At 42.9% G+C, this 25218-nt stretch overlaps 2 protein-coding genes across 2 annotated transcripts in view; both read left to right on the top strand.

Moving 5' to 3' along the window:
• The window catches only part of SERPINI2 (serpin family I member 2), a 53582-nt gene extending 35775 nt beyond the window's left edge, over positions 1-17807 (top strand). The window contains exons 8-9 of the mRNA XM_066589982.1: positions 2401-2487; positions 17731-17807. Of these exons, the coding sequence (XP_066446079.1) occupies positions 2401-2487; positions 17731-17807 (164 nt within the window). The remainder of the gene's footprint in view (positions 1-2400; positions 2488-17730) is intronic.
• A 6476-nt stretch (positions 17808-24283) lies between these two features.
• ZBBX (zinc finger B-box domain containing) overlaps positions 24284-25218 on the top strand; it is a 178589-nt gene continuing 177654 nt past the window's right edge. The window contains exon 1 of the mRNA XM_066600685.1: positions 24284-24362. The gene's annotated coding sequence lies outside the window, so the exon portion shown is untranslated. The remainder of the gene's footprint in view (positions 24363-25218) is intronic.

The following is a 25218-nucleotide window of genomic DNA, read 5'->3' as shown; positions in this document are numbered from 1 at the left end:
TTCTGTTCCATCTGGAAACTGAGCCATTTGCTGTGGGGATTCCTCTTCCCTGCTCCCTGAAGGAAGCAGGAAAGCTGGATCCCCAGTGCAGGTGTGAAAGTCACACGAGCGTATATCAGCAGGCATTTTCACGGCTGGACCATATACGCTACCATGTGATGCAGGACTCGGTGTATATGCTGTCGGACAGGGAAAGACAGCTTAGCTCTGCTAAGCTATCTCCCCCTTCCCTCCCCCTCGCTGTCTCTCTGCAAGGTGAGGAGGTGGGATGAGGCAAGAGCTAGTGTGCTGAGCTCCCATCCCCTCTCCACCCCTTGCTGATGTTTGCAATGGAAGGGGGGCGGAGCTTAGCTCCCCCTCCCGTCCCCTCCCATTGCAAACAGCGGCAAAGGGCGGAGAGGAGAAGAGAAGGGGGATGGAGTTTAGCAGTCATGCTGCTAAACTCCCTCCCACCTCCCTTCTCTGGCAGCTGTCATTGACTCCCATAGGTGTCTATGTAGCCAGCAGGGGCAGCGTAAAAGCTTTTACTCCGCAGATATATGCCCCTGTGCACTGATGCATTGTAAACCAATGCATCAGAGGGGTAGTGTATATTGGCTAATATACGCCCACGTGAATAAGCCCTTAGGAATCATTCATTTTTCCATTTGGCAGATTTAATATGTTTTTTTATGTATATGTCCATTTTTTTCATTGCACAGCATGCTCAAATGGTACCGTTTTTAGCATATAGAAGCCAGTGGTTTAAATTAACCCATTGGTTTATAAAGGCTAAAAACAGTAGCAATACACTTTTTTCACCCATTTTTATCATCCATATTTCAGCAACATTAAAAAACTATTAAAAAATGTTGACCCTTATAAAAGTACAGAAGAAATACAGAAGGAAAATGGACAACTAATAAAATAATACCGTGTAAAAATAGATACAATATGGAACAAACAAACTGAACGAATTCTAAAAAAAAATCCATATTGGGCATCCATATGTGATCTGGATTTCATACAGAAATCTGAATGACCCCTTAGGCTATATTCACATGTGGGAGATTTGTTGGAGAAATTTCTGCAACTAAATTCATTTCCCTTCATCTAAGTGGGTTGTTTTTACGGCAAGCGTTTGGATCTTTGCTTCATTCAGATGAATGGGACTGTCACAGAAATTTCTACAACAAATCTGTCGCATGTGACTAAACACTTAGACCTTCACTGTGCAGACAGTGGGAATAGTGACACATTGCAATGACATTTTCTGATATGTTAGGGGAAGTTAACTGATTGTGATAGGTTTTCACGCTTGTTCCAGCTCTCAATAGCCATATGTTAGCAGTAGTTGTTTTGTTTTCTGTTCCAATGGTAGAACAATAAAGGAGGCAGGGGTTGTAGTCTCGCCCATTGAGTTTGAGAAGGGAACTTATGTGGCAGAGGGGACCTTAAAAAGGGGTTTTCCAAGCTATTTATTTTATATAGTTTTGACCTCCCCCCCATAGTAACATACAGTAGTAACATAGTATGTTAGGCTGAATGAAGACAATGTCTATCTATTTCAGTCTGTTTCAACCCTCACCCATGCCCAAAACTATTTAAAATAAATAAACTCATTATGGCGTCAGATTGCCACTTTGGCAATCTGGCACCGCAGCATCTGACAGGTGATGTTTCCAGGCAAGAAGACCTGATAATATCCTGTAAATCTGTCAGGTGGTCTTCTAAGGTAACTGGGAAGATGGAACAATACCTCTGCAGCACCACCTGTTGGAAGGCAGCATTCCTGCAAGTCAATGTCAGACTTTTTAAATAATCCTTATAATAATGACTGGGAATTGTAAGTCAAAGCCAGAATAACCATGCACAGACAGCTGTTTCATTGTGATTACTCCTCACCAATGTGTAGTAGATTTTTAGCTTGGCTAGTGAGAAGCCTATAGATGTGGCTCAGGAAAGGTATTGTTTCTTGTTAGGGAGAGCACCTAGAAGGTGTGAGGAGACTTATAAGGTTATCTATGCCCCAAGTCATTGTTTCAAGGCCTGTTTAAAAAGTCTGACATTGATTTGCAGGAATACTGCCTTCCAACAGCTGACACGCAGATAGATAGGGCAAGTCCTCTCTGTGCTCACGTGCAAGAATTGCATGCAAGAAACACGGCCATAAGAACGAACCCATTGAAATTAATAGTTTCACATGCACAAAAATGTGCACAAACACGTTTGTCTGTTTAAGCCCTTACAGATAAAGAAAGTAACACAATAATGTGAAAGATACAATGTTGCATTATTGATTATTTTGATAATTATCATTCATATCCCAAATTCTTGGACATATTTGCAAATTATAAACATAGTTGGCAAAAATATACAGAAATTGAAGACAAAGGGTCATTTTCTGTCTCTGCATTGTAGGAATGCATGTTGCTGCAATGAGCTTGACCAACCACAGATTTGTTGCAGATCGACCATTCTTATTCTTCATCCGACACAATCCATCAGGTAAGCGTTTGGTAGGGATTTTTCCACAAAGAGCATTCATCATCACCTATCCATAGTCCAGTAGTATGCCGAGTATAGAGTCCCTTGTTCCTCCTCACCGGCACGTCTACGATAAGGAGGAGTGTGTATAGTCGGAGATAAATGTTGTCACTTCATACAAAAGTTGTCACTTCTATGAAAGCAGCAGACTGCTCTGACGATCATCCACGTCTTTCGAGCAGAATAAAGTTATTTATACTGTACATTGAATTATGTAAAAAAAATAAGAAACAGAACCGAAAATAGTTGCTTTTTTACATCCAACCCCCCTCCCCCCGAACAAAAAAAAAATAGGAATCACAACAACAGTGAAACACAAATTTATGTATTTCAAAATGGTGCTAAATAATTTAACTTATCCTGCAAAAATATAAGCCCCTCGTACTGTTAATATATATAAATGAAAACATAAATATGTAATGGCTATGGGAAGGCAAAACAAAAGAAATTGCCTTTATCCTCAAGGTAGAGTAAAATACTTTATGATGCTAACAAGTGTATCTAAGCTTATGTTATTTTACTCACACATGCCTGGAAGTTTTTTGCTTTTGGGCATATATGAAAATCAGCAGTTTTCTACAAATCAAACCTGACAGGGCAGGCCTATTGGGGTGCATCACCCATCACCCAATTTAGCACCACTGGATCTGTGGGTCTGGTCACCTGGCACTTGTACTGATGAGCCTTCTGTCGTGCAGAGTGTTAAGGCAGCAGAAATGCAGTCCTAAGCTCTTGCTCATGACCTGAAGGCTGCAAGTTCAATCCCTGCATGGGTCAGGTAGTCGGCTCAAGGTTGACTCAGACTTCCATTCTTCTGAGGTCAGTAAAATGAGTACCCAGCGTGCTGGGGGTTATAAATAAATTACCTGAAAGCGCTATGGAATAAGTTGGCTCATTATTACAAATAATAAGATACATATATTTTTCTTTATCCCACCCTTGAGGCATTTCCATGGGCTGAAGCTTCTTTCCATTAGTTTATTAATTGAGCAACTGTATATTATTAGGGCACCTTATAGCACTGTGTGGTAACTTGGCATAATACGATATAGATATTTGTACTGGTATAATACTATAATTTGGGCACTTTATACGTTTTCTTAGATGTAATATTGCTGAAAAACAGCATGTATATGAATGTGCTGCTTGTTATTTTCCAGTATATTAAGGTAATTTGCTTTACAAAATACCTTTACTGAATAAAGCAGCCAATTTCTGTTTATTTCCTACATATGCTGTGAGCTATTTTGACAGCAGTGTTTGTTAATGGCTCAGTGGATGACAACAGCAAATAAAATGGTTTACCTGAAGGTTGACAGGCCATACTATTCTCATGTCCTTCAAAGTCACACATCACATTTTATTCTAACCCAATACACAGCTCTGTGCATGAATAAGAAGGTCCGCACTGGCCTTTATACTGTAAGATATTCTAATGGAAGTACTTATCCATCATCAGACACTTATGTCTGCCGCAGACAGCATATTTAGGGCATAGCTTAAAGAACATTTTACACATTCTTTTACTACTGAGGCGAAGCGGTAAGATTAAGACGCGTGTGATTATGGGCTTCAGACATTTACAATGATTGTACCTGTGATGTATGTCTTAAATTTATTGGTAAAATCAATAAGAAGATGGCTCACCCCTTAATGAGATGTCGAGAGCTCGAGAATGTGGTATCTACACGTCCATATTTAAATAAAAATAGCAACTTGGCTCTCGAGACCACTCAGATGTCAATTCTATCCACCAGATTTATTGAATAATAATAATACTATTATTTCACAGGCCCACCAGAGCTACATCAAGCAGTACAGCTACCGTATGTAATAAAACACAGCTAAAATCAATATTCGCAGGTACCAAATGTGGCAGTGTAGTGTCAGAAATGGCCAATAGAGGGCTTGAGAGCTGGCAAATTGGAAAGGAAAGACACCCGTGTGGGTGTGTCTGGAGGAAACAAAGCCTCTAGACAGACTGAAATGTGTGGCTACTCCCTGAGAGGGTCCTTGGGTGTGGTCCCTGATTGGTCTGCTACCATGAGTCGGACAGGGATGGACGCCCCTAGACTGATACCATTGATGGGTATGGTGATGGACTATGATCAATGTTAGGGGTTCTGTTGATGTATGTCTACACTGTGATGGATTAACAACAGTGGGAAGCTTGTCTATTAATGTGCCAAAATAAGGTATGGATTTGTTGAGTTTTACCAAACCTCTGGCCTGCATGTGTGCGGTGCCCTAGTTAGGGATGCTACAGGTTGTAGTACTCACTATGCAATACATTTTGGTATTGGGACTCATGTGTGCTACAATTCCACTCACTGTGGGTATGGCAGCAGGCCTAGTCCATGTCGCCATGAAGCAAAGTGGTAATACGAGGGGGAATGCTTGTGGAAGTATATATATATATCGCGTTGTGACACCACTGTTCCCACACTGTTATTCTATACGGTAGAGTAATAAACACTAAGACTTGTGTATCATACCTCGGGACCTCAGGAACAGTTGAGACCTGGTAAACTTTACTTGCATAAACTTGAATAAACAGGCAATTACAGGTATTATTCATGGCAGCAATTACAGACAAAAGCTCAGAGGTTGGGAGGAAAAATACAAAGAAACAATACAGCCCTATAGTCCAAGCTATCTATATGTCACCAGTCCTGGACGTTAACCCTTTCCAATCCACTGTCGGGGCTGCCCCGACATCATCATTTTCCTCTATAGCTCCGATGTCGGGGCAGACCCGACATGCTGTTTCCTCCCAGGCTCTGCTGACAGAGGCCACCCGACAGACTTATGTGAATAAGCGAGCTGCAAACAGCACTGATCAGCGCTGGATTCTTCATTTACTGAAAGCCAGATGTTCCTTCTCCTCTGCCCTGCTGCCCTGTATTCTCCGACAATACAGGAGGGGAGAAAGAACATGAATGCAGTCAGTAAATGAAGAGCCCAGTGCTTATCAGTGCTGATAGTGAATGCCCGAATGTGCTTCCCTCCCCCTCTCTGCTGCCGGAGAACACCCGACACACTTTTATGTCAGTAAGTGGAAAGAGCACTGGACAGCGCTCCATTCTGCATTTACTGAATGCCCCCCTGTTTCCAGCTCACTTGTTCTTTCTCCCCTCTTGTATTGTCGGAGAATACAGGGCAGAGGAGAAGGAACATCTGGCTTTCAGTGAATGAAGAATCCAGCGCTGATCAGTGCTGTTTGCAGCTCGCTTATTCACATAATAGTGAGCAAAAGAAATGAGAAAGTGGGAAGGAGAGAAACCACCTTTTAGGGCACCTGCACACGAGCGAAAATTCCGCGGCGGGATTTCCTGCGGAATTTCCGTCCCTGGAAGCTGCCATAGGATTGCGTTAACAAACGCAATCCTAGGCAGACGGCTGCGATTTGGCCGCGCGGCAAACAAATCGCGGCATGCTCTACTTCTGTGCAGGGCTCGCAGAGCCCCGCATAGAAACGTCACTCACCGGCCGCCGGCCCCGCTCTGTGCATGCGCCGACTGCCCAGCAGCTGGCACATGAGAGAGCCGGGGCCGCGGGAGAGGTGAGTGCCCGCGCTGCTCTCTGCAGACGCTCGGGTCGGGTCCCACTGCGAGAATTCTCGCAGCCGGATCCGACCCGGCCGTCTGCAGGCGGCCTTACTGTGAAACATGTACTAGGAAGCCTGGACTTCATCCTGCAATTTGTTTCAAAAAGTATCACGCGCTAAAAAATTCTAAGTCAAAATAAATAAAAACATTTTAATTTATCTAAAAGTGCTAATAAAATCATTAGGTAATTTATTTGTGTGGTTTTCTATGTTGTTGTTCCAAGTAATTCACCAACCTCTTTCCCGCACAAAATAAATTGGAGCTGGGAAAAATGAGCGTGGCAAAAAAATTGGATTGGAAAGGGTTAAATATACTCCAGACGAGGTAAAAGTAGAGACCTCCCCACATACACTCTGGTAGAAAGGTACTGAAGAAAAGGCTTAGCCTAAATACACCCTGCACATTTTGCACGTGAGTGTCACAATCACATACCTCTGTGTGGTGATCCTATTGATGGATGACCACACAGGAAAAATTAATGCCTGTAGTGTGAATGGGTACCTGTTTTAGTGAAACTGGGATGTTGGGGGTTGTGCGCTCTTTCTCATTCTGGACAGGACTCACTCCTATTGCACCCATACTTCAAACGCTGCGGGTAGTCGTTTCTATTCTTCCATCTTCACCAACATGGAAGCTAAAGATGTTTCCATGCAGCTCTGTGTTAGTCCCCACAGCAGGTAAGATGGAACCCTACTCTAGCACAGATTGAAGAAGTCCCTTCCCGCTCTCAGACACTCACATTTATAACCTCACTTGTACCACATGACACAGTAGAAAAGATACATTGAGCAGCAGACAGAGATGACAGACAATGATTTTATAGGCGTTAACCCTTCAAATGCTGCAGCTGTGCAACATACATACAGAAAATTGACACAACAGTTTTGCACAGTGCATCCACATAAGACAGAACATGTATGACAAAAAAATCAGACCCTAGTAAAATTCTTACATAAAATGACTACACAAGTAAAAGTTGTTAATAGGAGGGATGAGCCTGATGCTTTGATAACAATTGTTCAATATTTGGCTTCAACTTAGTGAGGTATAGTCTCAAATCTCCACATCCAGTGATTTGCAATCGCTTTCTTTTTTCATAAGAAGATTGGCGACTGCACTAAAACCACTTTCTAAGACCTATGAAGATGGAAAACTTTCTTGCAATAGTCCATAATGCAGGATAAGCAACAGGTACGCTTGCAATGCGTTGCTGCCAGTGTGAAAACTTGTAAAAACTTGCAGATGAACATAGCACCCCACAAAGCAGATAGGTATAGTTTGCATAAAACGTCTTTGGCTCTGGCAGATCATGTGAAAACAATGCGCAGTAAAAACTATATAGGTAAATTAGCTGCTGCCCAGGTCTGTTTTGTCTATCGCCAGAGCCCAAGAAGTTTTGCGCGAACTTCACATAAACAATTTTTGAAATATCAAAGAGGTAAGTAATCTCTATGTCCATTATAAGTATCATCTACACAATCTGTGTAAGGTGTATTATGTCATTTACAGAATGTCTAAAAGTTGATGATGACCTGCCTAAATGGAGTCCGCTTACGTGAACCCCCATTTACATCTCGTGCACCCCCAATTTTTTTTTCCGCTGACATGGACCTCCAGCGAGTCAAAATTAACCCCTGGGGGTCCATATGGACTACTTTAGGGACCTCTGATCTAGGTGGAGCAAACATAAGCTAGCAACCCCTAAGTTGCCACACGCAATATAAGATAGTCTCCATATATGTCATTGTCTAAGACAAACTTCAATAATTCTTCTTGTATATATGGGAATGCAACTCCAATTTGCCACAAATTAACAATATTTTCCTAAGCCAACGCTTTAAAAAAAAATCAAAGTATATCAGTTCACAAAGAGCAACTGTTTCACAGATTAAATGCCAGACCCCAGCACTCTTCACCCATTGCTTTCATTATCCTCTTCAACATATTATATCAGTGTTACCAAGTGTCCAAGTCTCTGAGCATGTAAAGCAGCTCTGCAAGGGGCTGGCTGCGTCCTGTTGCTGGAACAAGGCAATTAGTTCTACAGCAGAGTCGTAGAGCAGCAGCAGGTCAAATATGCCATAGATTAACAGTATATTACTGAGCCAACACTTTCAGAAGACAGCAACTGGTTCACAGATAACTGCAGGACACTTGCACTCACCACCAGCTGCTTTAGGTATCCTCTCCAACCTTGCAAAGTAGCACTGCAGGTGGCTGGCTGGGTCCTGTTGCTCCAACAAAGTAATAGATTCCACAGTAAAGTAGCAGAGCAGTATAGCAAGCTGTGGTTTTCAAAACTCAGTAGTATCTTGGTGTGCTGAACACGAATATCCCCATGAAAATTTTTTATTGGCTCTCATTTTAAAGATATTTCATAGAGTTCATTTTCTGTGTTTCACTGTGTAAATTTATCCAGTAGGAAGGACTGTAACAACATCCTTACAGTTACACTTACAGTTTGAGCCAGACAGAAGTTGTATGCTTACAGGACCTGTGATGTCACCATCATGTGATCAGTCACTGCCTCTGAGCTCATTACCTCACACCTAACCCCAACATAACCAGTATATCATGTTAACTCCCACATTACCAGTGTACATATCAACACCCAATCACTAGTGTACTATATAAAGCCCAGTCGGAAAAGTTGAGCATATAAAATTTTTCAGACTTCGTGGGATACAGTTTAAGCTACTGTTACATAAAACTATAATTATTCAATCCATTTATTTACAATACAGAACACTAATGCCTCGAAAGTGCGTTAATACCATGGACAATTTTTGCTATATTTGTGGGGAAGTGACATTTGCAACCAGAAGAAAAGTATCACTTCTCAAGTGAAGAAGGCATATCATCTTTACTTCAGATGCAAGATTGGCGACCAAGACAAGCCTTTGGCCCCGCGTATATGACCATGAATGCCATTTGTAGTCCCCATGGTGTGGAGAGAGCCAAGCAACCACACAAATGACTGTTACTTCTGTTTTGTTCCTCCTCTTTTGGGATAACGAAGCAAAAGAAGTGGAGAATACTTTACCCCAACATTCCGTCTGCATTGAGACCAGTTCCGTGGGATATACAAAATACATGTGTTTCTTATGTGAGTGTGATAGGTGAGCAAGGAAATTGCACTACTTGCAGAAGGAATAAACTCGCAGACAAAATGTAGCAGTTGGAGAGAAGAATATCCAGCACCCAGCTCTGGTCGAGGCTCAAAAAATCCTGCTACCACCCCTGCACATTAAACAAGGATGAAGAACTTCATGAAAGCCATGGACCAGACTTCACCAGCTTTCCGATACCTTCATGAAAAATTGCCTCAACTTAGTGAGGCAAAGGTTAAAGAGGGAGTTTTTGTGGGTCCTCTGATTCGAGAGCTCTTCAAAGATGACTAGTTCAATAACTTGCTGCTCCAGGGTGATGGGAACAAGCATGGAATGCTTTTCTCCTAGTGTCTACAAACTTTCTCATGAATGTTAGGGCAGAAGACTACAAGACATGCTGATGCAGTATCAGAAACTTGGCTGCAATATGTATCTAAAGATCCACTTCCTTCGTTTCCATCTGGATTTCTCTCCAGACAGCTGTGGTATGGTTAGTGATGAACATGGTGAACATTTTCATCAAAAAATCGCAACAATGGAACAAAGATACCAGGGAAAATGGTCCACTACCATGCTGGCTGACTACTGCTGGACACTCTACAGTGATGCTGGCTGACTACTGCTGGACACTCCACAGAGATGCTGGCTGACTACTGCTGGACACTCCACAGTGATGCTGGCTGACTACTTCTGGACACTGCACAAAGATGCTCCTGAACAGCTGGACAAGAGACAGGTAAAAACATTTATGATGTAGTCTATGACTTGATGTTTTACAGGTACTAACCATCGGCCTATTACTATTGGCATGTATTTTGTGATGTAAACAATTATTGCAAATTACAAAAAAAATAGAGCCAATTTTGCATTTTGACTGTCATATTCGTGTTGAACACATAGAAATTGATGAGAAATTACTAATTTTATTTCAGTAACATGACTTTTGTAAAAATTTGTTGACCAGCGATTTACCACTCCATAGTGGAAAACATTTCTCAGTGTTCTCACATGGACATCATATTACCAAATAGTCCAATTCAGGTATAATCTGGTGCTGTGACATGCCAAATGCATTTCAAGGCACCCTTGTCTCTTCCTCAGTGACTAATGGTTCAGGGTAATCTCTACTTCCTTTTTATAGTCCTTTTGGATTATTCCCAAAACCCTAAATGGATCCACGGGCTATTTAGAAGATCATTTCACTTTCTTCTGGATAACACCAACTAGAATGTATATAATTAAATTACAATGTATAGCCTCTTTAATATACTCCTACAGACAAGAAATGTTTAATATATATATATATATATATATATATATATATATATATATATATATATATATATATATATAATAAAATAAGAGATAATACAAATAAGAAATAATAAAGAACGCCTGAACTAATCACTTCATTAACCCCCAAACCTCCAAATGAGCATTTAATACCCTAGGGGCTTATTCTAGATTCTGCTCCAGACAGGCACCCAATAAAGTCCCCACTTTAATTATCAAATGCTTAAAATTTGCCCCAAGTTGTTCATAGATAAATGTTCAGGATTTATTGATGTTGAAAAATATATGAAGATATGTTTGCAAAAGTATTAAGTAAAAAATCCATGTGAAAGAGTGATATTCGAGAATACATATGATGTGAAATTACCTTCCAAGTCATTCCCTATACTAGAGATGTGGGGGAGATATGAGTGTTTCATAATGCAGTAGAGAGTGATTTACGTAGTTTGTCCAATGGGAGATACGTTAATAATTTAAATCCAGGTGAAATAAAGGCATTATAAGATTTGAAGACTAATTATAATATCACAATCCAGCCAACAGAAAAAGGGGGCAGGATTATGATAATGGATACAGCAAATTATGAAAGGGAATGTATTAGACCAGTGTTCCCCAACTCCAGTCCTCAGGGACCGCCAACAGGCCATGTTTTCAGGATTTCCTCAGTGTTACACAGGTGATGTAATTATTGTCAGTGCCTCACACATTGCCACAGATGTTCTCACCATAGGATATCCTGAAAACATGACCTGTTGGTGGTCCCTGAGGACTGGAGTTGGGGACCCCTGTATTAGACAATTACTAGAAGAAAATATATATGAAGTTTTTAATAAAGATTCGACTGCGGAATATAAACAAGAACTGGAACGGCTTTGTCAAAGAGCTTTGTTACCTGCAAATATTGCTTTTAGCTATGTATTATTATATAGCTGTACTGTCTGATATAGCTCTCAGTGGTCTATGTGTGTATTTTACATGATTTTATATTAGCATATTTTTAATATTGCCATTGGTACACTTGTGTGGGCCTCGCAATGGGTGACCTTTGTGTGCACTAACAGTATTATTATTATTACTAAATGGGGAGGATAGAATTTACATCTGAGCGGTCTTGAGAGACAAGTTCTATTTTTATTTGTTTATCTGTGTTAGAGAACATTGCCTAATCAAGCATAAAGAACATTATATTGTGTTACTGTTGTAAAAGGGCAACATATTGGGATCAGCAGCCTGGTTTTAACTGTGTGGACATCAACAAGCTAATTATAGTGCTGCATATATGATACATTTTCACGATAGGGTACTCAGATTCCCTCATATATACTGATAAGCCATACCATTATAACTACTAACAGGTGACTCCAACACCATTGAATATATTGTAACAGTGGCATCTTTCGAGGCATTGGAACTTCGTAGGCAAGAGGTGAACAGTCCATTCTTGAAGTTGATGTGTCATAAAAATGGGCAAGTGTAAGGATCTGTGTGACTTTGACAGGAGACAAACTGTGATGGCTAGATGACAGCGGATCTTGATCTGTAGTGGTAATTACCTTCCAAAAGTGATCTAAGGAAGGACAACTGGTGAACCTGGGATACGGTCATGGGCGCTCTAGTGTTCTTGATAAGCCTTGGTCTGGTCTGATCCCACAGTAGGGTGACTGGAGCCCAAATTGCTAAAAAAGGTAATAATAATGGCTATGATAAAAAGGTGTCAGTACATACAGAGCATTCATTGTATCTCGCTGGATATGGGGCTGTTCAAACTGGTCAGTGTGCCCATGCTAACTTCTGTCTGTTAATGAAAGTGCCTACAATGGACAAGTGAGCATCAGAACTGGACGATGGAGTGATGGAAGAAAGTGATAGGATCTGATGAACAACATTTTCTTTTGTATCACGTGGCAGGTCAGGGGTGTGTTGCTTACTCGGGAAGAGATGTCACCAGGATGCATTATGGGAATAAAACAGGCTGGCAGAGAACATGTGATGCTCTGGACAATGTTATGCTAGAAACCTTGGGTCCTGGCATTCATATGGATGTTACTTTGTCATGTACCACCTACCTAAACATTACAGAACAAGTACATCCTTTCATGACAACAGACCTGTGAGCCTGACTTCTATACCGGGAAAGATCTTTGAACAAATTATTAAACAGCATGTGTGCAAGTACTGGGATAGAAATGGAGTAATAAACCAGAGCCAGCATGGGTTTGTAACAAACAAGTCATGCTAGATGAATCTAATTTCCTTCTATGACAGAATCACTGACTGGGTTGATCAGGGAAATGCAGTGGATATAGTATATCTTGACTATCTCATACCATACTTATTGAAAAAATGACCAAATATGGGATTGACAAGGCAACTGTTAGGTGGATTCACAACGGGCTGAGTGATCGTACTCACAGAGTGGTCATAAATGGCTGCACATCCAAGTGGAAGAATGTATCAAATGGGGTACCACAAGGCTCTGTCCTACGCCCAGTGCTGTTCAACATTTTTATAAATGATCTGGAGGAGGGAATTGATGGGAAACTGATCAAATTTGCAGATGACACAAAGCTGGGATGGAAAGCTAACACTAGGGAAGAGAGGGAGAGTATTCAAAAAGATTTTAAAAAGCTTGCACAGTGGGCGGCGACTAACAGAATGGTATTTAACAAGGAGAAATGCAAAGTCCTACATCTGGGCAAGAAAAATGAAAAAAGGACATACAGAATAGGAGGAATTAAGCTAAGCAGCAGCACATGTGAAAAAGACTTGTGTATACTAATAGATCATAGACTGAACATGAGTCAACAATGTGATGCAGTAGCCAAAAAGGCAAACACAATTCTGGGATATATTAAGCGAAGCATAGAGTCTAGATCACGTGAGGTCATTATCCCCCTCTACTCTTCCTTAGTCAGACCTCATCTGGAATACTGTGTCCAGTTCTGGGCACCCTACTTTAAAAAAAAGACATAGACAAACTGCAGGTTCAGAGAACAGTTGCCAAGATGGTGAGCGGTCTGCAAATCATATCCTATCGGTTAAAGGATCTGGGAATGTTTAGCTTGCAAAAAAGAAGGCTGAGAGGTGACCTAATAGCTGTTTACAGATATCTGAAGGGCTGTCACAGTGCAGAGGGATCAGCCCTATTCTCATCTGTACAAGGAAAGACCAGAAGCAATGGGATGAAACTGAAAGGGAGGAGACACAGATTAGATATTAAAAAAAACTTTCTGACAGTGAGGGTGATCAATGAGTGGAACAGGTTACCATGGGAGGTGGTGAGTTCTCCTTCAATGGAAGTGTTCAAACAAAGGCTGGACACATATCTGTCTGGAATGATTTAGTAAATCCTGCACTGAGCAGGAGGTTGGACCAGATGACCCTGGAGGTCCCTTCCAACTCTACCATTCTATCATTCTGTGATTCTAGTATTTCCTTATGGCTGTTGCCTCTTACAACAGGATAATGGCCTGCCATGCTGCAAACATTTTCAGGAATAAGGAACACGAGAAAGAGTTCAAGGTTTACTTGGCCTCCTAATACCCCCAGATCTCAGTCTGATTAAGCATCTGTAGGGCTTTATGAATTTACTGTTAGTATCTTGGTGCCAGATACCACAGGACACCTTTAGTGGTCTTGCAGAATTCATGACGCGACAGGCCAGAGCTGTTGGTTGGCACAAGGGGGACTTAATATCTATATTAGGCGGGTTTTAATGGTATGGAAGTGGTAGACAGATAATGTATTGCTACACAGCAGTGAGCAGTGCCAGAGTTAGTGGGATATAATGCTTGGACAGTGTTATACTGTTGCCATATGAAAGATGGCATAGTATGTCATGTGTTCGGTTTACCATTGGTAAAATACAAAACTCCATCTGAGAGATGTTTATCTTCATGAGACAACTCATTTAAAGTGGTATTCCAGAATTAGAATAGCAGATCAGATCAGGCCAAAATGCTGGTATCCCTGCCAATCAGCTATTGAAAGGATCCAATGGTCAAAATAAGCGCTGTACTTTACCTAAGGCCCGACTCACACGAGCATGTCGGTACAGAATATGCAGTGCGCTGTACGAATCTGCCAAAGGTGATCATGTTGCCGCTCACAGCATGTTCTATTTTGTCACGTATTACGCAGGAACACATGCCAATATCGTACACGGTGATAAGCGGCACACAGCTAATATGCAATGACATTGCGTACTGACTGTGCCACACGTGTATAGCTCAAAGCCTACACGCAGTGAGATATGCTCATGTGCGTCTAGTCTAAGGCCTCCCTCACACAGACGTCTTTGTACAGCGTTTAGCGCTGCCTTTTCATCGCTGCACTAAACGCTGTACAACACTCACATTCATTTCAATGGGGCTGTTCACACAAGCGCCAACATGCAGCGTCTTCAATACTGTGCTTGGGCAGCGATACATGTTCTACATGTTTGTCCATTTTCAGCTGTGCGTCGCGCATTGAATTGAATGGGCAGCGGTTTCTGTGCTGCTGAAAATGTGGCACAACTTAGTTTTTGCGGCGCTAAACAAGCGCTAGCTACACACCAAAAAAAAAAATCAATACTCACCTAGTTTGGGTCCCTGCCACTGCTCTCCGGAGCGCCGGGCACTTGTCAGTGCCGGCAGAGCATCTTTTGCTAGTGACAGGTTTTGAAGACCACACCTTCAGGAAGAGATTGATGAACCAATCACAGCCATTCAATGAATGGCTGTGATTGCTGCATTCAGTGCTTGCTCCGATTGGCTGAGCTCACAGCGCTCAGCCAATCAGAGCGATCTCTTGCTGGAGGTGGGGTCTTCAAACCCTATCACTAACAATAGATGCTCCATTGGCACTGATAAGTGCCTGGCAGCCTGACTGGTCCTCCGGAGAGCAGCGGCAGGGACCTGGACGGAGCCAGTTAGGTGAGTATTGATTTTTTTTCAAGCTTCCTGGCAAAGTGCATGCCAACACTCCTGAAACCGCAGTAAATGCAGCGTTAAAAAAATACTTCATTTCTGCAAATGTCTGTGTGAGGGAGGCCTTAGAATAAACCATCCATATTACCTCTGACCAAAGGATCCGTCACAAATGTGACTGGAACTACCAGAAGAAAAAGCGCTGCATGCAGTGCTTTTTCTTCTGTCCAAATGCCAGCCAGCTGGGCAGAAAGTGGGCAAAGATTTTCTTGCTGCTATCATCGCTAAAAGAGCGCTCGTTTGAACGAGGCCTAAGTATGCAGTGATTTTTTGAAGATTTTGCTTTGCACTTTTCAAAAGCCATAACCTTTTTATTTTTCAGTCGAATTGGCCTTATAAGGTCTTGTTTTTCAAATGATGAGCTATAGTTTTTATTGGTACAATCTTTTGTACTACTTATACAAATAATGCATTGTATAACTTATAGATTTTTGGAAGGTAGGTAGGAAAACACTTCAATTCTCCCATTGTTTTCTGCATTTTTTTATAGCAGTAATCATCCAACGATTTTTTGAACGATAATCTTTCCGTGTAAAAGGGCCCATAGGGTAAAAGAAAATAAATAGAACTAAATCAGATGTGGCTCACTGTGCAACATATTTATTTGACTGCCACTGTGCCCTGATATAGTTATTATTGCTGCTTTATATTTCATGTGCTTTTCTTTGTACTACCCATAGTACACTCTTTGTCAAAAAGACCTAAAAGTAGTTGCCTGGTCATTGGATTTATCACCAGTAGTACATGTAAGGGACCATCTGGGGCGCCAGCTTTGACAGCCTTTGAGTTTGCATGATCTAGAGGCTCAGTTAAGGCAAATATGGAGAGATATGCCACAGGATACCATACAGAACCTGTATGCCTCCATGCCCGCCTGTATCACATCTTCCATCCTGCTAGAGGCGGAACAACAAGGTACTAGAGCCTCCATTCCCACCTTTATCACATCTTGTATCCAAGCTAGAGGCGGGCCATAGGGTACTAGAGCCTCCATGCCTGCCCATATCACATTTTGTATCCAAGCTAGAGGCGGTACAACAGGGTACTAGAGCCTCCATGCTCAACCGTATCACATCTTACATCCAAGGTAGAGGCGGGCCCATAGGGTACTAGAGCCTCCATGCCTGCCCATATCACATTTTGTATCCAAGCTAGAGGCGGTACAACAGGGTACTAGAGCCTCCATGCTCAACCGTATCACATCTTACATCCAAGGTAGAGGCAGTACAGCAGGGTACTAGAGCCTCCATGGCCCCCGTATTACATTTAGTATCCAAGCTAGAGGCGGTACAACAGGGTACTAGAGCCTCTATGCCCACCTGTATCACATCTTGTATCCAAGCTAGAGGTGTTACAACAGGGTACTAGAGCCTCCATGCCCACAAGTATCACATCTTGTATCCAAGCTAGAGGCAACCTAACTGGGTATCAGAGCCTCCATGCCCACCTGTACCACATCTCGCATCCAAGCTAGGGGCGTTACAACAGGGTACTAAAAATTCGCTTCAAGTTTTCACTCTCCTGCAATAAATTATCCTTTCGCTCCGATATTGTAATCGCTTACATCAACGTTACAATCACACATAGAACGTTTCATTGGATTCCGACAGCTTCTTCTAGGTGCTCGATTTTTTTTTTTACATTGAGTGTAGCTAATCCTCTACTGCTATAGGCCGACATGGCTCACCTAAAATGTGACATGTTCATGAATTTTTCAATTGACAGTTGAAGATCTATGAAAATGTCACTTGCAACTTTCACTGCCAAAATAGTCCACAAGAGCTGATTTATTGTTTGTAAGGGGCAACGGCTGTCATAACCATGGGTAATAGCTCATGCTTTCCGCTGCAGGAAGTGAAGAAAGGGTGAGCAGGTTAATGTATTATTTCATTGAAAATCCATTAGTGCATAACCTTTTAAATACGTGAAATTAATTGAAGATCTATATCTTCCCTGCACATACTGCATATATCACATAGTGCTGAAAGTCCTTTAACTCAAAGTACTTGATAACTGTAAAATATGAACCCCAAGCATGAATTAAATGTGATGCTTATAATACAACTGGAAAGAACCACAATGCATTGCAATACTGACACTTCTCAATGCAATGATTATCCGTAGTAGCAAAATAGTAAAAACAGGGAAGTCTATTGCTTCCCGTTGTTTCTAGGTTATTCTGTCAGATATTGCTGTTGTCTAATGTGTTGTTTACTCTCCTAGGATCAATTCTATTTATGGGAAAGGTGACAAATCCAGATCCAAGCGATGCCAGAGGGCGAGATGTTGAATCATTATAAATAAGAACAACACCCCTGATTCTTAGGATACTCTCACAGACATGGCTACATTGATTTGGCTCTTATTTGTAATAAAGGAAGATTTAAATTGCTTTAATAGTGAAGAAAATATCAAATCATAATATTATGTATTCATGTTCAAAGTTCCCCCCCCCCTATTTAGACAGTTCAAATATGTTTCTCTAAATATTATGATTTATTTATATTTTTGTAATTATGTAATCAAGAATTATTGATACTTTTGTGTTGCCTTTTCACATGAAGTCTTTTGTTATGTCGCGAGGTCAGATGTTACATACTGTTGAATTGGGTTTAGAAAAAAAGTGAAAACAATAAAGGGAGAGATTTACTAAGCTAAATGCACCAGAATTCTGCCTAAACTTGCGTAAAGAAAGTGTTGCACATGCCTTGCACTACATTAACCCTTTCCAATCCACTGTCTGACGTCCAAAGACATTATGATTTAAGGCTGTACAGCTCCAATGTTGGAAGACGTCCATCGGGGTTCTCTTACTGTATGTTGCCAGCCTCTCTGCTGTCGGAGCCTATCCAACGTGTCACTTCATGCAATACTGGCTTTAGCCAGCAGATAGCGCCGTTGTATAATGGCAAGAAAAGAGTAAGGCCCCCTAGGAAAACCAGGATACAAATTGGATTGGAAAGTGTTAAGGCTACATTTACACGAGCGTGAATCTTGTGCGAGTTTGTGTGTTGCAAGATTTACAAAACTCATGTGTTCCTCCAAAAGCATCGCCCATTGGTCTCAACAGGACAGTTGAACACAAAGCATGCCGCACGATGTGCTTATGAGTACGATATGATGTTTCCCATTGAAATGAATGGGTAACATTTGCCAATCCTCCGACGCACATGAAACAAGCGCCGGAAGATTGGCATTTCAGAGAAGTGATGCGAGGCGTTTTTGCATGAAAAATGCCTCTTATCCGCAGACCAGAACGTATGTTGACAAGCACAAAATCTGGCAGGGTTTCTCAGCTAGATATCATGCTCGCCCGTGTGAAGGTAGCTTAAGTGTTTTGAACACTTTTTGCCTCTCTCAATAAGTAGGCACAGCTTACTGGGAAACAGCGTGACACAACCGGAGAGGACTAGTGGTTTCAGAGGTGACAACACATGCACGATTTTGGAGCAAACTTTACAATCAGGTGGTGTAAAGTTAGACAAAAGTGTCTGAAGATGTAACACAATGTGTAAGGCTGAAAAAAGACATACGTCCAGTTCAGTCTATTATCCTGAAATATTGATCCAGAGGAAGACAAAAAACCTCCATGAAGCCAATTTTCCCAATTTTACTTTCAGTCATTTTTATTGAGTTTTGAGAAAAACAAAGATTTAACATTGGTAAAAAAAAAGACTACCATGCTAACAATGTTACATTTAAATGACTTGAAAAGGCACTACCGATATGGTAAGTCTGGTGAAAACACAAAAAATTCCTTCCCAACTCCAAATTTGGCAATCCGTAAAATTCCCTGGATCAACAACCCACTCAACAAAGCACTCAATAAAGGCGTCTAGGCCACACTTGAACTCTTTAAGCGAGTTCACCATCAGCACGTCCTCAAGCAGAGAGTTCCAAATATCAAATGTATCATCTAACATGAGCCACTGCGATAAATTTAGCACAGTTTTAGGTCTTAAACAGATGGGTGTGTTTTTGTCCCGTTATGCGGACGGGATTCTCGCACGGTAATACTACACACAACAAAAGATAGGACTTGCACGATCTTTCTTGCACGTAGTTAATACTACATGCGAGAAAGACAAGATAGGACCTATATTCACATTTCTTTTTTTTTTAAACTTGAACTAATATGCTCCGCAGCGACAAGCGTATTAGCGCATGCGCCCATATATGCCAGCCCATAAACTCAACATCGCATTAGTGAAAACATCGCAGATGGTAAGGAAACCATTGAAATTCATTGGTTTCATATTCTGCCTTTTTACTGACTTTCGCATCATGTGAAAACGGCGCAATTTTCTCGCCTGTGTGAAGCCACCCTTAAAGCTAACATCTGGATGTGGCGTTTTTTGCTGCAAAACAAGTGATAAAAACACCTGCAGGATTAATGCGCCCACATATGTGATGCCGACCTTATTCTTCTGTTTGTGTTGTGAAGAATAAAAGTGAGGCTCATTTATTTTTTGCTGCGTTGCCCTCCCATTATCATCTACGGCCAAGTCTGCGGTAAGGAAGAGGCCAGGATCACAGCTCTCATCTGCACTATTGTATCTCACATACAGTGTTCATTCATCCAAAACAGATTCTTTAAATGGCAGCAGAAGAGCGCAGCCGGCCTGCACACCCAAATCCTAATCACAAGCTCCTCCGCATGAGTGACCGCGCTCCGTCAGGGGACCCAGCGCTAAACTTGACCTTGGCTGGGTTTTGGGTGTGTAAGCTATCACTGATCCTCTTTAATAATACATGTACTTGGTGCCTGTCGAGGAAGCAGCGCCCAGGAACATGACTCTAGAGTCCGGCGTCTACATGTACTGAGAAAGAGGAGGAAAATGTGAATGCAAACAATTCTTCACTTTGCTTCCCTATATTGTGACACTATTAGGGCTTATTCAGACGAGTGTATGCATTAATACGTTCGCTGGTACGGAACGTATATTCGCATGAATGAAGGGAGGTGATGGCAAGAAGCAGGCTGATACGTACGTGCTAGCCGATTGATCGTGTTTTTTTGCAATCAAAATGCCTTTACTCCTTCCCGTGAAATAGAATGGCAATTAAATGCCTTATTAGGGCCAGCTGTCTTCTTTTCGAAGGATAACTCCCCCCCTCCCTTTTTTTAAGCTCCCATGCAAGTCTTTGGCAACTTTCTGTGTAACATGGACAAAAATAGGGCAAGACCTATTTTTCACAGGCGAAGATTTTGCGCAGACAAAACACGTTCCTCTGAAGGAATCTATTGAAATCGAAGGCATCGGTTCGTCGCGTTATACTTGTGAGAATTTCACGTGTGGTAATGCCTCCGCAAATACGTTCGTCTGAATCCGCCCTTAGGATTGTGAAGATCTCAGCCGTATAACCGGACATGACGTAACTCTGATCTCTATAGGATATTGGGATTTGTACAGCCGGGAAAACATAGAACCTGCCCTATCTTTCTTGCATGTAGTTAAACCACGTGTGGAAGGAATCGAGCAGCCCCTGACTTCCCGCCTCTTTTTTCAAGCTCCTGTGCTCTGGCACGGAGTTTGAACTGCCTGCGAAGGGGAAGGGATTCCCCTCTTTGCGGCGTTTCTAACATCGCCTTCGAGGGCTAGTCTGTAAAGCCCCATTGAAATCAATAGAGGCGTTGTACCACAACTAGCCAATTGTGGTAAAAAGCGGGCTGTGTGAGAGTGGCCTAAGGGCTCATGCCCACGGACGGAGCGGGATAGGCCCGCAGATTTACGTCGTGGGAGTACCATAGTGGTAAACAAAAAGTCCGCGCTGGGGACTATATTAGTGGAGACCTCCACTGCGGAAAAAAGTGGTAAAATAGAACGTGTTGCGAATTTTTTTCAGTGCTGCAGAATCACGCATGTGAGCACTGACAAGCAGTCCGGCTGACGCTTCCCATAGCATTGCTATGGAAAGCGCCGGCACCTGTCCACAAGCAGAGAATCATTGCGATTCTATTAGATAGGGCTGACCGTCGGAGATTCGCCGGCGGCTCCTGCTCCCGGGCGGCGGCTCCCGTGGCGGAGTTTCTCCGTGGGATACCGCATCGGCTGGACAGCCGGCCTAAAGCTTTTAGGTTCAATAAAACCTAATAGCTGCGTTGTTTCACCGCGTATTTCTGCGGGGAACGTGGCAGAAATCCATCCGTGGGCATTAGCTCTTTTGACAGATGAGCGTATTTGCAAATTAACAAGGTTTTGAGATGGGAATAATTAGGCTGATACACACATGACCGCACATAGTAACGTAATTTTTTGCGCACTAAATGCCAGTTCACACACAAGCGTGAGCCTCGCTTTCCGCAGAATAAAACAGCTATTGAAAGCCTAAGGCCTCCCTCACACAGGGCGTTTGCAAAACGCTGCCTTTTCAGCACAGCTGAAAACGCTGCCCATTTATTTCAATGGGAGACTCAGCTGAAAATGCCCAAAGATAGAACATGCAGCGCTTTCAAAACGCAGCGTTTTCAGCCCTGTGTGAGCAGCCCCATTGAAATGAATGGGAGCCTTGTACAGCGTTTAGCACAGGGCTGAAAACTCTGCTGAAAACGTCCCGTGTGAGGGAGGCCTAAGAAGGGCTGGCTGTCTTCTTTTCCCTGTCAAACCCTTTCCCTTGATTTTTCTAAACCTGCCACTTCTATGGCAGCTTTCTGCGTAACATGGCAGGCCCTATCTTGTAGAAAATGCATGTGAGAAACACGTTCGTGAGAACGATCCCATTGAAATCTATGGGTTTGCTTCATCATGTTTTGTGGATGTGAGTGTCATGTGCAAAAAAGTGCGCAAACACATTCGCCTGTTTAAGCCCTTCACACAGTGCATGACCACTGTGGGCATTCCACAGCGGAAAACCCGCAGCAATTATAAAGTGCTGATGGTGGTGTGGATTTGGCTGTAGATTTAGGCGACGCTCACATGGGTGTAAGCAGGATCCGCTTCAGGCAGCTGTGAACCCGGCTGTGATCATGCGTACGGCTGCATAATGTACTGTGGATGACCACGTACTCTCTTAGCGATGACGCAGGAGCCCTCAGCCCAAAACGCAATGTAATTGTGTATGGGCTGCGAGTATATCTGCAACCATAGAGAACAATGGGCTCTATGTCATGGATAGCCGCTGCAAAATATGGTGCGTTCTATTTTCCGCGAGTGGATTACGCAATTCTAATGTAAGCGAAACTGTGTAATTCAATGCATTTGATTGAACCACCTATTACCGCAGGTCAAACGCTCGTGGAATTCGCAATTCAAATCTGGTTGTGTGAGACTGGTCTTACTTGTTTACATGCTGTGGATTTTCCTTCACACTTCAAAGGCGGATATTAGCAGTATAAAGAGACATGTTGTGGATTCAAAATCTCAGCGCATTTCAAAAACTGATTAATATACGTATTATTGCGGATGGCAGTTAGGAGAAAACTTCGGCGCACGGACCTTCCAAACTCTTTTTATGTGCAGAGCAGTGAGTCCAGCAGACTTCCTACACTGAGGGCAAAAACACATGGGTATGCGCTATTCCGCTCGCCGCTACGGAGCGTATTAGCACACAAATGCATTTGCGCTACATATTATGTGTGCAAAATTTGCGCACACAATATGCAGTGGATTGAACCCATTGATTCCAATAATTTTGGTCACTTGTTCTTTTTTAGCACGCACATTTCTGGCACGCAAAAAAAACCCAAAACACAGCATGTCCTAATTTTAACCATATTGCGCACAGGATTAGCACACATTAACTTAATTGAGCGCATGCTTGCCTGTTTTGGGCCTCATGTCCACGGGCGGGTCGGATTCCGTGCGGGAATCCAGTTTGGCCCGCGGCCAGTGTCCCATGTTTACCTGTATCCCCCCAGCAGCGGCATCTGCGTAAATCTCTCCACTTTGGGGTACGCTGTACTGCGCATGGTCTTCACAGCTCGCTGTCGCACATGCGAAGTAGTTTTTTAAAAAAGCTCCTTCTTTCTCGTGAGATCTGTGGCACGTCCGCAGTGTCAGCTGCAGGCAGGCCGCGGATCGGATGGCTTCCATTTACTTCAAAATGAAGCATGCAGCGATTTATTTTCCAGAGCAAAAGGTCTGCAAATCAAATCCGCATATTTTAACCATTTGTGGACGCTCATGCATCTCTAAGGGTGACTTGATTTGCGGATCTCCCGTGCGGGTTCCACAAACAAACCCGCCCGTGAACATGAGGCCTTTTACCGCATGTTGCGGTGCTAATTCCTCGGTGAGACCACCCAAAGGTTTCCTCCACATATAGATTTCCACTCCTTTTGGTGTGTAAAAAAAACTGTGTGTTTTTTTATTCAGACACTTTCCATAAGTTCTTTTATGAGTTTTTCCTGTGCAGAAAGCAATCGGGGGGGGGGGGGGGGGGGGGGGGGCATGAAAAAAACTGCTGCATTTGGGGGGGAAAAGACCCCCAAACCTCACTTATTTCCAGTAACATTATTTTAATAACCCATGCAATGACTATGGTAATTAGTGATGGGGAGTTTTATTAACAAAAGTGAACTGCAAGTAATAAATATATCAACAGACAGCGGAGACATAACAAGCCAGCGACAGCGCAGCAACCAAATACATAATGGCAATGACGCCATAAGCCATGAAACCACATTCCAGCATGAAGGAAACTACAACTCCCAGCAGCCCCCGCGGCTACAGGCTGGAGAGCTCGCGGTGCTCGCAGGCCACTGGAGCACGGGACGTCCAGAGCTGAAGCCACGCCCCGGGGCGGTGTTTTCACGCCTGTGGTGCAGCGTGTTCGGTTGCTTAGCAACAAGTAACACAAGCTCCTGCGCTGCAGTCCGGCCTCAACAGCACGGAGATTACACTGCAGTAGCCGCGGTGAGTACCGGCCGTGGGGGCGGGGAGGTGGAGTCTGCGCGGCTGCCAAATGGGGGGAACGCTTACAACTAACGTGGTTCCAATATTACTGACATCTAGTATTGTATGTGATGACAATGGGGGAAAGTTTATGGGGTGTGCAGATAGTGTACAGCAGCACGGCACACATGCTATACAGCCACTGCTGCGCCATAAACCATGATGCCACCATCTAGAATTCACCCCTGGGCTTAGCTGGCAATGGGCAGCCACCAGGTTGTTTAGCTTTATATTTGTGGTGCTACACCAAATGGAAAACCATCTGGAAGATGTGCTGGTGACGTATTGCTGCGTGCCAAAGACGTGCCGCTCTATGCCTGGGACGTGCCGAAGCCAAGCCAGAATCCATACCCAGACATCAGTGTGCAGGAGGTTTCAGGCTTGGCTAGCGAGAGGCCTGTGACGTGGGTCAGGAACCCTATCTTTTCTCCTTAGGGAGAGCACCTGGAAGGCCTTTATACAAGGCTTGTATAAAGAATCTAACATTGACTTACAGGAATGCTGCCTTCCAATAGGTGGCGCTGCAGAGGTATTGTTCCATCTCCCTTATTTGCATATTACCCAGAGGAGTATGCATGGCCTTATAAGTTTCCTCACTCACCTTCTTGGTGTTCTCCCTACGGAGAAAAGATAGCATGCATAAATACACACACCCTTTGACTTTGTGACAGCATTCAGTCTTTTTCAGTAGTTGTCTATCAGCATGGTGCAGCTTCTCGTGTCAATATTTGCCCACTCTTCCTTGCCAACGCACTCCAAATCTGTCAGCTTGCGAGGGCATCTTGTGTGTAGTGCCCTCTTTAGGGCAACCCACAGA

Source organism: Eleutherodactylus coqui, chromosome 1, assembly GCF_035609145.1.
Source record: "Eleutherodactylus coqui strain aEleCoq1 chromosome 1, aEleCoq1.hap1, whole genome shotgun sequence".
Taxonomy (NCBI): Eukaryota; Metazoa; Chordata; class Amphibia; order Anura; family Eleutherodactylidae; genus Eleutherodactylus; species Eleutherodactylus coqui.
Note: the sequence above shows the minus strand (reverse complement) of the source record. Positions and strands in the feature narration are given on the sequence as shown.